Below are 20,262 nucleotides of genomic sequence, written 5' to 3' on the forward strand. Positions count from 1 at the left end.
TGACATTGATTTTGATTCTTTTTTTTTTTTAAAGAAAGAAACAGCCTGCATGGCAGCTTTGTGTTATTAAAGCATTGCAAAATGTTCTTGTTACATTTCACCTGTTTGCCCTTTAATATAATTTTTTATGTTTTTAATTTTTTTCAATTGTATTTTTTAAATGTACCGTGGGGCCGTTAAAAATGACCTGCAGGCCGCAACATGGGGTAATTTGAGGAGACAATGATTAAAAAATATATAAATTCCACAATCTCATCTGATTCAATGTCAGATTGCAAATGTTAGTGAAATAAAAACAAAATGCTGAAAGACGTGCATTCTCTTTGCTTACAATAAAAAATTGTTGTGTTAGCCATCCTCATCATTTATTTAACAACTGTAGAAAAAAGGTGCTAAAATAATAATTTATGTTCCATTAGGTAAGATACAGGAAGCAATCTTGGACATTTTGATATAGAATAATATCCACAATCAGTTTAAGAATTGACCTGAGGGGTAAAAGTATTCCAAGTTATGATCATCACAGCACTTCAAATTAATAGACATTTAAAAAAACATGTAATATGCAAACTTTCTTCCGGGAGACAGAACACCATCCAGGTCCAAGTTTAGAATTATTGAGTAGTGGGGTCCCCAAACTATGGCCCGCGGACCGGATTCTGTCTGCCAGCGTCCACAATCCGGCCCGCAAGACCTCTCCAAACAAAGGGGAAAAAAATTCATACATTTTTTTTTTTTTATTTGTCCTGTCCAGCCGCTCAGGCAAATATTGTTGATGAAGTTGTACAAATTGACTTCTCTTGCACGCACACACACAAAACCCAGCCAAATTATTTTAACCCAATGTGGCCCCCCGAGTCATAAAGTTTGGGGACCCCTGGTTGAGTACAAAAAGTAATGGGTAGTAATGAAAAACAGAAGGATTTTTAGGGTACTAGACAAATCTTAATTATTAAAATGTTCAGTGATAATGGATGAATATAATATTGGCAAAATATACAGTGTATGTAACATTTACTGCAGATCGCAAAGTGTTTCCTGACTTCTGGCACTATTTCCTGTTTAATACATTTGTACAAGTTTGTTAGAGAGTAAACACCATCCCATCCATCCATTTTTCTACCGCTTGCCCCTTTCATATATGTTAAAACGTAGTATTCTATTGTCATATGTACATAATGTCAGTGCACACATCTTTCCAACTTGCTGTTGGGTCAAGAAGGCGTGATGTCCTGCAACACAAAATGATTCGTAATTAAATTCGGGGTTACAAGGCACATGTAACAACACAGCGAGATATTCACCCCGTGTGAAGAAGAAGACAACAGGTGGCGCTCCAGGAGGTACGCGGCCCTTCTCCTCAAGTCTTCTTCGCTGTGGTATTGAAAACTTTCTAGAAGCGAAATGCCGCCCTGCCTGACAAAGTCCTCTACCACCTGAGGAAGAAAAGGAGACCACGCTGATGGAAGATGCTACTACCAGCATGCTAACATTAACATGCTAACAGGGAACAGCTTGTATACTTTTAAAATGGCGGCAAGTAACACAATTCTTAGTTATTAGGTTAAAAATGCAGAAAATTAGCTAAAATGCCGGCAAAAAACATTAGCATGCTAACATTGACATGCTAACAGGGAGCAGCATGTATACGATTAAAATGGCGGCAAGTAACACAATCCCTAATTATTAGGTTAAAAAAGGTAGAAAATTAGCTAAAATGCCGGCAAAAACATTAGCATGCTAACATTAACATGATAACAGGGAACCGCTTGTATACTTCTAAAATGGCGGCAAGTAACTCAATTCCAAATTACATCCATCCATCCATTTTCTACCGCTTATTCCCTTTTGGGGTGGCGGGGGGCGCTGGCGCCTATCTCAGCTACAATCGGGCGGGAGGCGGCGTACACCCTGGACAAGTCACCACCTCATCACAGGGCCAATTCCAAATTATTAGGTTAAAAAAGGTAGAACATTTGCGAAAATGCGGGCAAAAATCATTAGCATGCTAACATTAACATGATAACAGGTAACCACTTGTATTCTTCTAAAATGGCGGCAAGTAACACAATTCGTAATTATTAGGTCAAAAAAGGTACAAAATTAGCTCAAATGCGGGCAAAAATCATTAGCATGCTAACATTAACATGCTAAAAGGGAACCGCTTGTATACTTTTAAAATGGCGGCAAGTAACACAATCCATAATTATTAGATTAAAAAAGGTAGAAAATTAGCTAAAATGCCGGCAAAAACATTAGAATGCTAACGTTAACATGCTAACAGGGAACCACTTGTATACTTCTAAAATGGCGGCAAGTAACACAATCCATAATTATTAGGGGGAAAAAAGGTAGAAAATTAGCGAGAATGCCGGCAAAAACATTATCATGCTAACATTAACGTGCAACCACTTGTATACTTCTAAAATGGCGGCAAGTAACACAATCCGTAATTATTAGGTCAAAAAAGGTACAAAATTAGCTCAAATGCGGGCGAAAATCATTAGCATGCTAAAATTAACATGCTAACAGGGAACCGCTTGTATACTTTTAAAATGGCGGCAAGTAACACAATCCATAATTATTAGGTTAAAAAAGGTAGAACATTAGCGAAAATGCCGGCAAAAACATTAGCATGCTAACATTAACGTGCTAACAGGGAACCACTTGTATACTTCTAAAATGGCGGCAAGTAACACAATCCGTAAATATTAGGTCAAAAAAGGTACAAAATTAGCTCAAATGCGGACAAAAATCATTAGCATGCTAAAATTAACATGCTAACAGGGAACCGCTTGTATACTTTTAAAATGGCGGCAAGTAACACAATCCATAATTATTAGGTTAAAAACGGTAGAAAATTAGCGAAAATGCCGGCAAAAACATTAGCATGCTAACATTAACATGCTAACAGGGAACCGCTTGTATACTTTTAAAATGGCGGCAAGTAACACAATCCATAATTATTAGATTAAAAAAGGTAGAAAATTTGCTAAAATGCCGGAAAAAACATTAGCATGCTGACGTTAACATGCTAACAGGGAACCACTTGTATACTTCTAAAATGGCGGCAAGTAACACAATCCATAATTATTAGGTTAAAAAAGGTAGAAAATTAGCGAAAATGCCGGCAAAAACATTAGCATGCTAACATTAACGTGCAACCACTTGTATACTTCTAAAATGGCGGCAAGTAACACAATCCATAATTATCGGGTCAAAAAAGGTACAAAATTAGCTCAAATGCGGGCAAAAATCATTAGCATGCTAAAATTAACATGCTGACAGGGAACCGCTTGTATACTTTTAAAATGGCGGCAAGTAACACAATCCATAATTGTTAGGTTAAAAAAGGTAGAAAATTAGCGAAAATGCCAGCAAAAACATTAGCATACTAACATTAACGTGCTAACAGGGAACCACTTGTATACTTCTAAAATGGCGGCAAGTAACACAATCCGTAATTATTAGGTCAAAAAAGGTACAAAATTAGCTCAAATGCGGGCAAAAATCATTAGCATGCTAACATTAACATGCTAACAGGGAACCACTTGCATACTTCTAAAATGGCGGCAAGTAACACAATCCATAATTATTAGGTTAAAAAAGGTAGAAAATTAGCGAAAATGCCGGCAAAAACATTAGCATGCTAACATTAACGTGCTAACAGGGAACCACTTGTATACTTCTAAAATGGCGGCAAGTAACACAATCCGTAATTATTAGGTCAAAAAAGGTACAAAATTAGCTCAAATGCGGGCAAAAATCATAGCATGCTAACATTAACATGCTAAAAGGGAACCACTTGTATACTTTTAAAATGGCGGCAAGTAACACAATCCATAATTATCAAGTTAAAAAGGTAGAAAATTAGCTAAAATGCCGGCAAAAACATTAGCATGCTAACATTAACATGCTAACAGGGAACCACTTGTATACTTAAAAAATGGCGGCAATTAACACAATCCATAATTATTAGGTTAAAAATGCAGAAAATTAGCTAAAATGCCAGCAGAAAAAAACATTAACATGCTAACAGGGAACACCACTAAAATGCCGGTAAAAACACAATCCATAATTATTACGATAAAAAAAAGGTAGAACATTTGCTAAAATACCAGCAAACATCATTGCCGTGCTAACAAGTGAACAGCTAACATACTTTTTAAGATGGCGACAAGTACCAAAATCTATGATTACCATGTTAAAAAGGAAAAATAAAAGGCTGTGTAGGGGGGCGTGGCCTGCGGCGAAGCGGGGTGTGCCAGGACCGGGTTCGAAATCAGCGACATGTGGGTAGATGACCCAGCTGGGCCTGGTTATCTAATCACTTGTCGCTGACTTCAAAGCAGGTCCTGGCACACCTGATTCGCTGCAGGATCGCAGGCCACGCCCCCCCTCCACAAAGGCTAAAATGCGATTAAAAAACATTACCACGCCAACTTGGGAACAGCTGGCATACTTCTAAGATGGCGCAGGTATTTCAAGTGTGTGACTTACTTGAGGACTACTAGCTAGCAGCATGTAAAGGACGTCCATACTCAGGCTCAGCGCCTCACGATCGGCCATTTTGAGCGTGGCCAAGAGAGAAGACGGCAGCCCCGCGTGTGCCAGCTGCACGCAGAACTCCTTTTTGCTGTGGGCCACATTTGCTAGAACTCTCAGGATCTGGAGGGCACAGTGAGGTGGACAAGAGTGTGACGGATCATGATCTTAAAACCAAATGAATACAACTAAAAAGGTATTGCACTGGCCATTGTGTTGATGCCCTGAGAGAACGGCAGAAGTTGGAGAAGTCCCGGGACCAAGTTGAGAGTCAGCAGGGCCGAGCAGAAAAAGCTGGACTGAGCTGGATCACATCAAAGAGGACCAATTGTATCAACAAACAAAAAAATACAGTTCTGCATAACCATCAGAGAGATTGTTTGACTTCATTTTGCGTGTGCAGAAGGAATCCCCTTTGACCGCACCTGTGAGGTTGTTGAGGACCCATGCGGTCTCCCTGGCCAAGGCGGGTCGAGTCCGCACGTAAGCCTGAAGCAGCGCGCACAGAGCGGCCGCCAGCTTCACGTCCGTCAGGCAGGCGCTTGGCTGGTCTGCCGTGCAGGAGGACAGCAAGTTGGCCATGCACCTCAGTAGAGGACAAATCAGCTAAAGAGGGAAAGGATGGAAGACCACCCGTTTCAATCAGAATCAGAATCAGAAAATAATTTATTAATAAGATTTTCAGCACAATCCCATTCAAGAGCAAAAAAAAGAAAAATTCAGCCTCAGCCTGGGCCACTGGAGAGAGGGTCCAGACTGACGCCAAGGTAAAAAAAAAAAACCTCATAGCCAGAGCACACAAAAAGCATGTGAGTAAGAGGGAAACATAAAAGTAGGGCTGGGCGATATGGCCTTTTATTAATATATTGATATTTTTAGGCCATATCACGATACAAGATATATATCTACATCAGGGGTGGGCATTATGTCGATCGCGATCGACTGGTCGATCTCGGAGGGTGTGTCAGTCGATCTCAAGCCAGGCATTAAAAAATAGACATAAAAATGAGCAATCATCAATCATACCAAGACTTCACTTTCGTCAGTTGTTTGACATTCTCGGCACCCGAGGATCTTGAGATGACGCTGGCTGCTGCGAGCTCATATTTAAGAAAAAAATCACTAACAGGGCGGACGCAGAGAAACACATTTTATTTCTAGAGACTCCGTACCTACTGTCAAAACTCTAAAGACCGACTGCACAGTTCCTGTCTTCACCATAAAAGACCTGTTTCATCCTGGCTGTGCTAACAAAATAAGAGTCTCAGAAAGCTAGCGTGCACAAGCTAGCAAGCCACGGAGTTTGATGCCGATGTATTTCTCCCCCGCCATCAGCGACCGCTTTCTCACTTGCTTGCCCACCCGCACACTCACTGACGTCACTCACCTGCTGCCAGACATTAAAGGGCCACACACATATGCTACTCTCATAACAAAGTGTTTAAAAACGAGTATGCCATCCATCCATCCATCCATCCATCATCTTCCGCTTATCCGAGGTCGGGTCGCGGGGGCAGCAGCCTAAGCAGGGAAGCCCAGACTTCCCTATCTCCAGCCACTTCGTCTAGCTCTTCCCGGGGGATCCCGAGGCGTTCCCAGGCCAGCCGGGAGACATAGTCTTCCCAACGTGTCCTGGGTCTTCCCCGTGGCCTCCTACCAGCTGGACGTGCCCTAAACACATCCCTAGGGAGGCGTTCGGGTGGCATCCTGACCAGATGCCCGAACCACCTCATCTGGCTCCTCTCGATGTGGAGGAGCAGCGGCTTTACGTTGAGCTCCTCCCGGATGGCAGAGCTTCTCACCCTATCTCTAAGGGAGAGCCCCGCCACCCGGCGGAGGAAACTCATTTCGGCCGCTTGTACCCGTGATCTTATCCTTTCGGTCATGACCCAAAGCTCATGACCATAGGTGAGGATGGGAACGTAGATCGACCGGTAAATTGAGAGCTTTGCCTTCCGGCTCAGCTCCTTCTTCACCACAACGGATCGATACAACGTCCGCATTACTGAAGACGCCGCACCGATCCGCCTGTCGATCTCACGATCCACTCTTCCCCCACTCGTGAACAAGACTCCTAGGTACTTGAACTCCTCCACTTGGGGCAGGGTCTCCTCCCCAACCCGGAGATGGCACTCCACCCTTTTCCGGGCGAGAACCATGGACTCGGACTTGGAGGTGCTGATTCTCATTCCGGTCGCTTCACACTCGGCTGCGAACCGATCCAGTGAGAGCTGAAGATCCCGGCCAGATGAAGCCATCAGGACTACATCATCTGCAAAAAGCAGAGACCTAATCCCGTGGCCACCAAACCGGAACCCCTCAACGCCTTGGCTGCGCCTAGAAATTCTGTCCATAAAAGTTATGAACAGAATCGGTGACAAAGGACAGCCTTGGCGGAGTCCAACCTTCACTGGAAACGTGTCCGACTTACTGCCAGCAATGCGGACCAAGCTCTGACACTGATCATACAGGGAGCGGACTGCCACAATAAGACATTCCGATACCCCATACTCTCTGAGCACTCCCCACAGGACTTCCCGAGGGACACGGTCGAATGCCTTCTCCAAGTCCACAAAGCACATGTAGACTGGTTGGGCAAACTCCCATGCACCCTCAAGAACCCTGCCGAGAGTATAGAGCTGGTCCACAGTTCCACGACCAGGACGAAAACCACACTGTTCCTCCTGAATCCGAGGTTCGACTATCCGGCGAAGCCTCCTCTCCAGTACACCTGAATAAACCTTACCGGGAAGGCTGAGGAGTGTGATCCCACGATAGTTGGAACACACCCTCCGGTCCCCCTTCTTAAAGAGAGGGACCACCACCCCGGTCTGCCAATCCAGAGGTACCGCCCCCGATGTCCACGCGATGCTGCAGAGTCTTGTCAACCAAGACAGCCCTACAGCATCCAGAGCCTTAAGGAACTCCGGGCGGATCTCATCCACCCCCGGGGCCTTGCCGCCGAGGAGCTTTTTAACTACCTCAGCGACCTCAGCCCCAGAAATAGGAGAGTCCACTACAGATTCCCCAGGCACCGCTTCCTCAAAGAAAGACGTGTTGGTGGGATTGAGGAGGTCTTCGAAGTATTCCCTCCACCGATCCACAACATCCGCAGTCGAAGTCAGCAGAACACCATCCGCACCATACACGGTGTTGATAGTGCACTGCTTCCCCTTCCTGAGGCGCCGTATGGTGGTCCAGAATCGCTTCGAAGCCGTCCGGAAGTCGTTTTCCATGGCTTCCCCGAACTCTTCCCATGTCCGAGTTTTTGCCTCCGCGACCGCTAAAGCTGCACACCGCTTGGCCCGTCGGTACCCGTCCACTGCCTCCGGAGTCCTATGAGCCAAAAGAACCCGATAGGACTCCTTCTTCAGCTTGACGGCATCCCTCACTGCTGGTGTCCACCAACGGGTTCTGGGATTACCGCCACGACAGGCACCAACAACCTTGCGGCCACAGCTCCAATCAGCCGCCTCGACAATAGAGGTTCGGAACATGGTCCACTCGGACTCAATGTCCCGCACCTCCCTCGTGACATGTTCAAAGTTCTCCCGGAGGTGTGAATTGAAACTCTCTCTGACAGGAGACTCTGCCAGAGTCATCGGATTTGCGGCCTTATGTTTTGGACACTCGGGTGAAGAGAGGGGCGGAGCTTTCTACCGATCACCACCTGGTGGTGAGTTGGCTGCGATGGTGGGGGAGGATGCCGGACAGACCTGGCAGGCCCAAACGCATTGTGAGGGTCTGCTGGGAACGTCTGGCAGAGTCTCCTGTCAGAGAGAAAACGAGTATGCAAGTTGGACAAATGAGATGCCAAATCCAACCACTTTCATGTGGTATTGGACAGAAAGGAGGACTTTTTTTTTCCTCCATTTGAAAATGCGGACGTTATCAGCACCACTGTCTAATTCCAATCAATGCAAGTCATCAGAATCAGGTAATACACCAACTTATATTCTTGTCTTCATGAAAGAAAGGAATCTATGTGTGTTAAACATGCTTGTATTATCATTAAACACCATTAACTTGTTAACAAAAATGTCTCTTTCATAAATAAATAAATATAAATTATAAATAGGAATGAGGTAGATCTCCTCGATTTGGTCAATTGAAAAGTAGCTCACCTGCAGAAAAAGTGTGAGCGCCCCTGATCTACATATTTTGCCTTAGCCTTGAATGAACACTTGATACATATAATCACAGCAGTATGATGATTCTATGTGTCTACATTAAAACATTATTTTTCATTGTCACGTCTGTTTATCATGTTTTTGTTTGGCCATGTGCTGTTTGTCAAATTTGGAGTACGGACCTGTTTTCACTAATCATGTCACTTATTTAAACCGAAAGTTGTGTCAAATTTGGAGTACAGACCTGTTTTCACTAATCATGTCACTTATTTAAACCGAAAGTTGTGTCAAATTTGGAGTACGGACCTGTTTTCACTAATCATGTCACTTATTTAAACCGAAAGTTGCCAGGAAGTCAGACTGGCGACTTTACTTCTGTTACTCATGGCGGTCCATAGTTATGCTTCTTGCCACGCCACGTAAGTTTTGGTTTTTTCATGTCACAGTTATCGAGTTTTGTTTCAGGTTCATAGTTTCTGCCTTTGTGCAAGCTTTTGCTTTATTAGCCAAGTTTTTGTACTTCCGCCTATACAGAACATGCTATACGTTTACCAAACAATCTGTAACTCCTAATCCATAAATCTGATGAAATAATCTTCTTCGATGTCACTTCTAAACAACTCTGCCAACTCCAAAGGTATGCGCCGCTTCCTCTTGTCGTTTTCTGCTGCATATTTCACTACGTCCAGCTTGTAATCTGCAGTACATGATTTCCTTTTCGGTGCCATTTTTCTTCAGCCCTTCTCAGTTTTTATAAGTTACCGCCAACGTTGAAATGATCCATTTAAAACCTACGGCAGTAGCATATAGCATATAGCATCTCATGACCCACAATGCACTTCTGCCATGACCCTCCCACGCCAAATTCTTATTGGTTGACGTGTGTGTGACGATTGCTGATATTTTCTTCGTCTTTTCCGCGAATGAAATAAAATTTATTATTTAATATTTTACGGTAATGTGTTAATAATTTCACACAAGTCGCTCCGGACTATATGTCGCAACCCCGGCCAAACTATGACAGAAACTGCGATTTATAATCCGAAAAATACGGTACATGGATTTTGGGAATATTAAAGGGGAAAATTATCACAATTTCAAAAGGGTTAAAAACAATAAAAATCAGTTCCCAGTGGCTTGTTGTATTTTTTGAAGTTTTTTTCAAAATTTTACCGGTCTCGGAATATCCCTAAATAAAGCTTTAAAGTGCCTTATTTTCGGCTCTCTGCGAAGACACTGGCCATTTCCCTGTGACGTCACATAGTGCTGCCAATGTAAACAAACAATGGGAATACCACAGCATGATATAGTGTCATTAGCTCTGATTCAAACTCGGATTTCAGCGATTTAAGCGATTCAACAGATGGTTGGAGTATGAAAATATTGAAGAAGAAAATGAAGCTATTGAGCGAATAGCTATTGACGCTATTCATAGCCATAGCATGGCCGAAATAGCTGCGTTAGCATCGCCTATAAAATGTGCGGACCAAACGATCAGGACTTTCGCATCTTTTGACACTGGAGCAACTTAAATCCCTCGATTGGTAAGTGTTTTTTTCGCATTAAATGTGGGTGGAAGGAAACGTAATATAGTTGCAAATGCATCTGCAGGTTATCCATATATCTCTGTGCCATGTCTGCTTTAGCACCGCCGGTAAATAGCATGTTAGCATCGATTAGCGTAGCATGTTAGCATCGATTAGCTGGCAGTCAACATCAACAAAACTCACCTTTGTGATTTTGTTGACTATCGTTGCAAATGCATTTGCAGGTTATCCATACATCTCTGTGCCATGTCTGCCTTAGCATCGCCGGTCAAATATGGAGACACTCTGGCACATTCAATGGGGGTCTGGCGGCAGACACTTTCACATCTTCAGGCCAGTGGTGCAACTTGAATCCCTCCCTGTTAGTGTTGTTACACCCTCCGACAACACACCGTCGAGGCATGATGTCTCCAAGGTTCCAAAAAATAGTCAAAAAAACGGAAAATGACAGAGCTGAGACTCGGTGTTTGTAATGTGTTGAAAATGAAAATGGTGGGTGTGTTACCTCGGCGACGTCACATTCTGACGTCATCGCTTCCAGCGCGATAAACAGAAAGGCGTTTAATTCGCCAAAATTCACCCATTTAGAGTTCGGAAATCGGTTAAAAAAATAGATGGTCTTTTTTCTGCACCATCAAGGTATATATTGACGCTTACATAGGTCTGGTTTATGTTCCCCTTTAAGGTCTTAAATGGCATTAAAAAGCAATAAATGTGATGTCCGAAGACATAAAAAACGTGTACAATTGTAGGACTTGGCCGATAGTCAATCCATCAAATAATAATATTAAAAGGTGGTTTCAAATGAACAGATAATCCATTAATTCTAATGAAGTTAACTTATGCACCAATGCCACTATGATTGCTAAGCAGGGGTGAAATGATTTCCCGAGTCACTTGATTACAAGAAATTATCCAACAGCCTTTCATGGAGCCTCAGGGCCGAGAAGACTGCTGACATTATAAACAAAAAAGGAAAAAAAAGTTTAAAAAAAGAACATCTTTTTCATGAGCTTTTGAACGTTTCTTATGTTACAATTTTTAAGCTATTTTCTATTTCATCAACTAATATTGTTACTCTAGTGCCATTATTCTGTTTTTGTTAAGTTACCGCCAACGTTGAAACGATCCATTTAATAGCTGCGGCAGTAGCATATAGCATATAGTAGTTAGCATCTCATGACCCACAATGCACTTCTGCCATGACCCTCCCCCGCCAAATTCTTATTGGTTGACGTGTGTGTGACGATTGCTGACATTTTCTTCGTCTCTTCTGCGAATTAGATAAAATATATTATTTAATATTTTACGGTAATGTGTTAATAATTTCACACAAGTCGCTCCGGACTATATGTCGCACCCCCGGCCAAACTATGACAGAAACTGCGATTTATAATCCGAAAAATACGGTACATGGATTTTGGGAATATTAAGGTCTTAAATGGCATTAAAAAGCATTAAATGTGGTGTCCGAAGACATAAAAAACTTATAAAATTGTAGGACTTGGTCGATAGTCCATCCATCCATCCATTTTCTACCGCTTATTCCCTCTTGGGGTCGCGGGGGGCACTGGTGCCTATCTCAGCTACAATCGGGCGGAAGGCAGGGAACACCCTAGACAAGTCGCCACCTCATCGCAGGGCCAACACAGATAGACAACATTCACACTCACATTCACACACTAGGGACCATTTAGTGTTGCCAATCAACTTATACCCAGGTGCATGTCTTTGGAGGTGGGAGGGGCCTATCCCCAGGTGCATGTCTTTGGAGGTGGGAGGGGCCTATCCCCAGGTGCGTTTCAATCCATCAAATAATAATAATAAAAGGTGGTTTCAAATGAACAGATAATACATTAATTCTAATGAAGTTAACTTATGCACCAATGCCACTATGACTGCTAAGCAGAGTCACTTGATTACAAGAAATTATCCAACAGCCTTTCATGGAGCCTCAGGGCCGAGAATACTGCTGACATTATAAACAAAAAAGTTTAAAAAAGTTTAAAAAAAGAACATATTTTTCATGAGCTTTTGAACTTTTCTTATGTTCCAATTTTTAAGCTATTATTTTCTATTTCATCAACTAGCATTGTTACTCTAGTGCCATTATTCTTACAATTGCATGTTTTAATTATTTCTATGTACATTTTTAACCATTTTTCTTTGTTTTATATTACTTAAGTATATCCTCCCGATTGGATGCCTTAATTGTGTCGTCAATCCCCAGTGTTGTATATTGTGATGGTCAACGTTGCTGTGAGTTCACCATGCATGTGCGTTCCTTTCTTCACTTTTAAAGTGGTGTACGGCACTTTGTGATGCCTGTGTATGAAAAGTGCTACAAATATAACATTGATTGAAAATCAAACCACTAGGTCTTTCATGAAATTAAATTTTTTTTTGTCTTTGTGCATAATTCCTCTTTGACAAAGCAAAAATATGGTTTATCTAGGTCTGGGCATGTTAATGCGTTAATTACGAGTTAACTCATCAATCTATTAAGCCTACAATTTTTTTATCGCACATTTGCGTATGTTGTTTACATGCTTTTATTTTGTTAACGCCTATTGCTGGCTCCTGCGGAAAAGGAAAGAGAACTCGGAAGAAAACAAAACAAGCACGGAGAAGAAGGGGTAACACAACAGAACTTTTACAGGGTCGTTTTCATTATAAAGTACTTCCAGGCGGCGGATTTGACGGAAGCAAAGTGGTTTGTAGCCACTGCCGAGCTGAATTTTCTTATCACAGGAGTACTTCTAGTCTAAAATATCACCTTCACGCAAAGCACACTGTTGATGCGAGCAAACCATTCAACAACGCAGAAAGTGGAGCCAGCGTGCGGGAGAAGTAGAGATAAAGGAGAGCAAGAGAAGCTAACAAATGCCATAGCAAAGTGGATAGTTCCAGACTGTAGGCCAGGGGTGTCAAACTCAAATACAGAGTGGGCCAAAATTTAAAACTGAACCAAGCCGCGGGCCAAGGTTGAACAAATTAACCTTTTAATAGGGACCCAAACAAGTTTTGCAATGAATATTGAACAAGCAAGGCTTAAATGGGGCAGCACGGTGGCCCAGGGGTTAGTGCATCTGCCTCACAACACGAAGGTCCTGCGTAATCCTGGGTTCAATCCCGGGCTCGGGATCTTTTTGTGTGAAGTTTGCATATTCTCCCCGTGACTGCGTGGGTTCCCTCCAGGGACTCCGGCTTCCTCCCATGGAACAGGCAGAGCTTATATAACGTAATAGTGCAAAATCAACTTTCAAAAACAAACGAAAAAACATCAGTGGTATATTAAATAAAACGCAATTTAAAAAAATAATCCCTCTTTTCTATTTGCAGCCTTCCGAGGTAAATATCAACATTAACTTTTTCTACAGGCTAATAAAAAATAAAAATAAAAAAAAAGGTGGGCGGTGTTTGGTGGTAGCGGGGGGTGTATATTGTAGTGTTCTGGAAGAGTTAGTGCTGCAAGGGGTTCTGGGCATTTGTTCTGTTGTGTTTATGTTGTGTTACGGTTTGGGTTCACAGTGTGGCGCATATTTGTAACAATGTTAAAGTTGTTTATATGGCCACCCTCAGTGTGACCTGTATGGCTGTTGACCAAGTATGCGTGGCATTCGCATGTGTGTGTGTGATGACATGTTGTAGAGGACGCTAAAGGCAGTGCCTTTAAGGCACGCTCCCAATATTGTTGTCCAGGTGGAAATACACAGAACCCCTTGCAGCACTACCTCTTCCTGGACGCTACAATATAAAAATGTATTATTAGCCTGTGGGAAAAGTTTATTTTTATATTTACCTGAAAAGTCTACAAATAGAAAAGAGGCATTCAATTTCTATTCAAATTTGATTTGATATGCCATTGCTATTTTTTAATTATTAGTATTATTTGAAACTCGATTTTGCATGTCAGTATAAAGTTATATAAGTCTCGCTTGTTCAATATTTAATGCAAAACTTGTTTGGGTCCCTATTAAAAGGTTAATTTGTTCAACCTTGGCCCGCGGCTTTGTTCAGTTTGAAATTTTGGCCCACTCTGTATTTGAGTTTGACACCCCTGGTCTACGCAATAGCATTAGCTCACCAGTTCGAGCCCATCCTCTTTGTTTCCTTGAGCAGCAGCACCGCCAAGCGACACGATCAAGGTACTGCACTGCAACAGTGCTCCACAAGCCAACAGTTCTTTGTTTTCCTCACAACTTTGTAAAAGAAGCAGACAAGTATGAGTCACGTTGTTCAGCGTGTGCGCAGCAATTACTACAAGTGAAGATTGGATAGAAGTGATTGTACGACACTTACCTGCATGTAAGGTAGTGTAAGCACCATGCACACTCGATGGCGGGGCCCAATGAAAAATGATGGTCGGGTGTCAGAACTGCTAAGAGTTGTGTAGGTAAACTGGAGGCCAGAACACACCTGTAAAACAGTGAGAGAGATAAAATCCTAATTCTAACAATGAAAGATTTGGTTGCGGTGTTTGCAATTTAAAATCAGACCTAACTATTTATCGATCCAATACCAAGTAGATACAGGATCATACGTTGGTCATTATTAAAGTTCTTATGTGTCCAGGGACGTATTTTCCGAGTCTATGAATACAATATAACTTTTTTTTTTTTTAAAGAAAAAAGATTTTGTGATGATAAAAAATATTGATGTAATCATTTTAGTATCGACTATTGATTGATTGATTGAAAATTGTATAAGTAGATTGCACAGTACAGTACATATTCCGTATAATTGACCACTAAATGGTAACACCTGAATAAGTTTTTCAACTTGTTTAAGTCGGGGTCCACGTTAATCGATTCATGGTACAAATATATACTATCAGCATAATGCAGTCATCACACAAGTTAATAATCAAAGTATGTACATTGAATTATTTACATCTTAAAATTCGGGTAGTGGGATGTGGAGGGGGTGGGAGGGTTCGGTTTGGTTGATATCAGCACTACAGCCATCAACAATTGCATCATCTGAGAAATGGACCTTGAAACAGTGTAGGTGTGACTTGGTAGGATATGTACAGCGAGCAGTGAACATAGTGAGTTCAGAAAGCATAAGAACAAGTATATACATTTGACTATTTACAATCCAGGGAGGTGGGATGAGGAGGGGGGAGGGTGTTAGTCAAGGGTTGAAGTTGCCTGGAGGTGTTCTTTTAGTGCGGTTTGGAAGGAGGATAGAGATGCACTTTCTTTTACACCTGTTGGGAGTGCTAGAAACTACAGATGCGCGGTTTGCGGTCTCATCCGCGGAGTCCGCGGATAAACCGCGGGTCGGGCGGGTGGCATGACGAAAAAATTGATTTTAATTAGATACGGGCGGGTGGCGGTTGAACCATCCGGAAATATTCAATGTACATGGTGCTGGGATTGGTATCCTTTGCCATTCAAAGAGCCATTTAAGAACCGTGTCACAAAGCGAAAAAGACAATAGGAGACGCTAATATTCTCTAGAATGACTGCCGGCAGTCACCCAGATAATAAGTATTAGGGTGTGCTATGATGTCATTGACTTTGTCGCCCTCTACAGCATGTACGACCTGCTTGTCAGTCCAGTATCATGTTGTGTGTGGCTTCCGCGGCAACACGCACACGACTGCAAGGCATACTGGGTGACACAGAGTACACTAACGGTTGTCATATAAACAATTTTAACACTCTTAGTAATATGCGCCACGCTGTGAAGCCACACCAAACAAGATTGACAAACACATTTCGGGAGGACATCCTCCCAACTAACACAACACAACAAATACCCAGAATCCTTTGTATCCATGAGAATTCCTGACTATTTTATACACCCCGCTAGCAGCAAACCCCGCCCCCCCACCCCGTGCGTCAATAAGGTGGGGGGGGGGGGGGGGGTTGGGGGCGCGGGGGTGTAATATATATTCAGGAAGTGTCACGGATACAAAGGATTCTAAATATTTGTTGTGTTGCGTTTATGCTGTGTTACTGTGAGGATGTTCTCCCGAAATGTGTTTGTCAATCTTGTGTGGTGTGGCTTCACAGCGTGGCGCATATTAGTAAGTGTTAAAGTTGTTTATATCACAACAATCAGTGTACTCTGTGTCACCCAGTATGCCTTTCAATCTTGTACGTCCATCCATTTCTACCACTTATTCCCTTTTGGGGTCGCTGGCGCCTATCTCAGCTACAATCGGGCGGAAGGCGGGGTACACCCTGGACAAGTCGCCACCTCATCGCAGGGCGTGTGATTGCGTAAGCTGCACACAACATGTTGTTGACAGACTAATAATCGGTGTGTACATGTTGTTAAAGGTGTCAAAGGCAATGGCTTCACAGCACGCCCATATCCTTGTCATCAGGATGAACGCCAATTGGATATTCGCGAGAACGTTAGCGGCTCCAATTGTCTTGGAACGGGTTAAAATAGCTTTGTGAGTGGTAAAGGTGGCCAACCTCTGATGTATTTCAGCGGGCGGGTGGCGGGCGGTTGCGTTTCTGATAAAATGTTGGTTCGGGTGCATGGCGGCTGGATGACAACTTTGGTGATGCGGTTGCGGATGATATAATTGCCTACCCGCGCATCTCTACTAGATACGCTCTTGTACTTGGTATCATTACAGTGGATGCCAGGTGTAGATCCACCCATGGGTTTTGTTTACATTGTGACGCCGGTGAGCTATTGTATCCTACGGTGTGTAGTGAAGCATGTTTAGCTATTCCTCGTCCTGCAGGGATGATACTTGTAAGAAACTCACTTTATTTGTCGCCATGGAGGCGAGAATTAGTGATTTAGAAGAAGCTAAAACAATGCCCATTGCGTATTAGGCGGTAACTAGCTAGCCATGTCTTCTTGAGGGCGTTTCAGTGTTATAACTTCACCTTTATCTTTAATTGTTTGGTCAAAATGCATCCGTTCTCCCTTTTCTGTCATCACACTGTCTGCTTGTAAGTACGCCGTGATTGTGCACTGCCAAACATGCTCGTTAAAGCAGCGCCGTCATGCCTGTAAAAAAAATATATGGCGAACCAGTACTTTTCAAACAGAGTATAGTACCGTTTTTCATCCATTAGTACCGTGATACTATAATACACTGCAACAACTGCAATCTAAGTAAGATTAAATATCTCCAATAAGGGTGATATTTGCTTATTTTCTGAAGATAATTCTTCTCACTAAGCAGATTTTATGTTAGAGTGTTTTACTTGTTTTAGTCCTAAATGATCTCAGTAAGATATTACAGCTTGTTGCTGAGATGTTATGACCTATATTGAGTAAAACATGCTTGAAACTTGAATGTCAACTGTTGCAAAGCTGTGTCATCAACACTCACAGTATAAAACTACTTTTTAAAGTAATAATTTCTCATTTCAAGCATGAAAAAAATATCATGATGCCGAGCGCATATCATTATGTCAAGATAATGGCACTAGCATTTACTTATTTAAGAATATTTTCAATCTATTGAGCACAGAGGTCTAATTTTTTTTTCTACCAAGAAAAGTGCACTTGTTATTAGTGAGAATATACTTATTTTAAGGTATTTTTGGGTTCATTGAGTTTAGCTAATTTTACTTGTTTTGAAAAGTCTTGACAAGCCAAATTTTCTTGTTCTATTGGCAGATAATTTTGCTTAGTTTAAGTAAAATACCCCTCATTTTTGTATTTTTCTTCATGTTTTTGAATACTGAATTTTTGCACTGTAGTACTGGTATACCGTACAACCCTAATGTGTCTATTGCTTGATAAAAGGTCAATGCGTCTCACCCAAAGTCAACTGGGATAGGTTCCAGCCCTAACAAGGATGAGCATTGCATGGCTGGGGGAAAAAAAGTAAAAGGTGCTTACGGAATTACTTTGCTTGCTGCTTCTTTGGTTTGGAGAAGCTGAGAAAGAGTGAAGCCCACAGCTTCCACTACCACCGAATTATGCTTCTGGTTCTGAACACACATCAATAGTACATTTTACATCCTTTAATGCAGGGTTTATTTTAAATCTCGTACCTCCATACAGTTGGCAAGCGCTGGTATGATTCCCTGAGCCAGAAGTTTGTCCCTCACGAGGTCGCTGTCCGGGCACAAGTTGCCGAGCGTGTAGAGACAAAGCTCCTGTGTGAACGCACAAAACAAGGAGATGATTGCTTCTATGCTACGGCAGGGTGCAGGAGGAGGAGATGGGTACTGACGGTGAACCTGGTGCTTTGTCCAGACAGATAGGTGAGGAGGTAAGGGGTGGCGGGCAGACAGGCCGACGCCACACTAGGGTGAGAGGAGTGAGACAGCTCGTGGAGACAGCGGACAGAGTGCAGGCGGCATCGAGTGTTGGTGCCGGTGAGGAAGCCAACAAGCATGTGGATACTGTTTTCTTGCCTAGACAGAATGCACAGGAAGATATTTAACATCCCCTTCTTTCATATCATAATAACAAGACAGCGGCGTACTTGATGAAGGTGAGTTGAGTCAACGAGTCACGGAGAAATAGGCTCAAGGTTTTGAGGACGGCTTCCTTCTCAGGACCACTGTGTTGAAGTTGGTTGAACAAAGCGACAATATCCTGCACACACGAAACATAAACTACTGTAAATTCCGGACTACAAACCCCTATTTTTTTCCGACACTTTGAACCCTGCTGCTTATAAAATGGCAAATTTATCGATTTTTCTTCGCTGACGGCCATAATAGGATGACAGGGGATGCAAAACAATAACAGTGCAATACTTTTTCATAACATGGTCACTACTGCCTAGTTTCTCTTGTTATATTCTTATTTTACTGTTATATTTTTATTCCCATTGTTGCTTTTTATTTTTATTCTTATTGTAATATTTTTCTATTTTGTTTCCATTTATACCCCCATTATTTACTTTTTAAATTGATCTCAACTCTGTACACTGCTGCTGGAATTTAAATTTTCCTGAAGGAACTCTCCTGAAGGAATCAATAAAGCACTATCTATCTATCCATAATGGATCAGAATCAGAATCTTTCTTTTTTTCTTTTCTGAGTTTATTTTGAACATGAATATTTACAACACAATACGTCAGAAAATACAATATAACCTCACATCTCATCATGCCAGAAAAGGAGTAGGAAGAAGCAAAGCTTATTCACTCCTACCCCACAGAATCAGAATAGTTTTTACTGCCATTGTTTGAGAAGGGGTTCACAAACTAGGAATTTTTCTTGGTGCAATCGTTCAACATAGAACACATAACACAGAATAGATAATCAAATGAGCTGTGCCAGAACTATCAGAACGTATTATTGTTCATGTGCCTGATGGCCGAGAGGAAAAAACTGTTGAGGTGGCGGGAGGTGTGGGTCTGGATGGACCGTAGTCTCCTGCCTGAGGGGATAGGGGAGAATAATTTGTGACCAGGGTGAGAAGAGTCAGCTGTGATCTGACCTACGAGCCTCCTGGTTCTGGAGGAGAACAGGTCCTGGAGGGATGGGAGCTTGCAGCCAATCACCTTATCAGCACATGTACGATGCGTTAAAGTTGATGCTTATCTTGGACTGTGGCGCCAGGGAACCACACGGTGATGGAGGAGATGAAGATGGACTCATTTAGTGCTTTCAACCGGAAGTAGAAGTGCAGTTGTCTTCTATCCGTCCACAGCGTTTTTTGCTTGTATGCATTCTTCTTCCATCACTCCAAGCAACGTTTGTAAGTTTTACAATATAACTAAAAAATGTCTTACTTACTAAACCGTCCCATATGTGGGTCCCATTTTTATAGTCAGGGTTTGAACTCACAACCTCCCAATATCAGCACGGACACTCTAACCACTAGTCCACTGTGTAGGTACGTGTTATCATACTGTAATCAAGCAAGCGTTGTTAGCATTAGCTAATATGCTAACACGTTTGCGAGTGTCTGTGTTGGTATTATTACCTTACAACGGCATTCTGTTTGTATTGTTCCAGTTTAACAAATTCCTCAGTAAATTCACCAAAATGTCACCGTGGAGTTATTGAGTCTGTTTAGCTGATTGGTAAGCAAGCATCCACAACTACTGGGTCCATTACGATGACTTCTGTTTCGTTTGATCAGCCGTTTTA

General features: G+C 42.3%; 1 protein-coding gene across 2 annotated transcripts in view; it reads right to left on the reverse strand.

Moving 5' to 3' along the window:
- Positions 1–34: 34 nt before the first annotated feature.
- The window catches only part of tmco6 (transmembrane and coiled-coil domains 6), a 28,053-nt gene continuing 7,825 nt past the window's right edge, over positions 35–20,262 (reverse strand). For both annotated transcript variants that reach the window (XM_061899929.1, XM_061899930.1), the window contains exons 3-13: positions 18,642–18,754; positions 18,387–18,570; positions 18,205–18,309; positions 18,050–18,141; positions 14,525–14,641; positions 14,310–14,424; positions 4,971–5,151; positions 4,755–4,849; positions 4,501–4,668; positions 1,305–1,436; positions 35–1,232 (exon numbers count right to left, since the gene is read on the reverse strand). In XM_061899929.1, coding sequence (XP_061755913.1) covers positions 1,215–1,232; positions 1,305–1,436; positions 4,501–4,668; positions 4,755–4,849; positions 4,971–5,151; positions 14,310–14,424; positions 14,525–14,641; positions 18,050–18,141; positions 18,205–18,309; positions 18,387–18,570; positions 18,642–18,754 — 1,320 coding nt within the window. In that variant the 3' untranslated portion in view covers positions 35–1,214. The remainder of the gene's footprint in view (positions 1,233–1,304; positions 1,437–4,500; positions 4,669–4,754; positions 4,850–4,970; positions 5,152–14,309; positions 14,425–14,524; positions 14,642–18,049; positions 18,142–18,204; positions 18,310–18,386; positions 18,571–18,641; positions 18,755–20,262) is intronic.

Source organism: Nerophis ophidion, linkage group LG05, assembly GCF_033978795.1.
Source record: "Nerophis ophidion isolate RoL-2023_Sa linkage group LG05, RoL_Noph_v1.0, whole genome shotgun sequence".
NCBI lineage: Eukaryota > Metazoa > Chordata > Actinopteri > Syngnathiformes > Syngnathidae > Nerophis > Nerophis ophidion.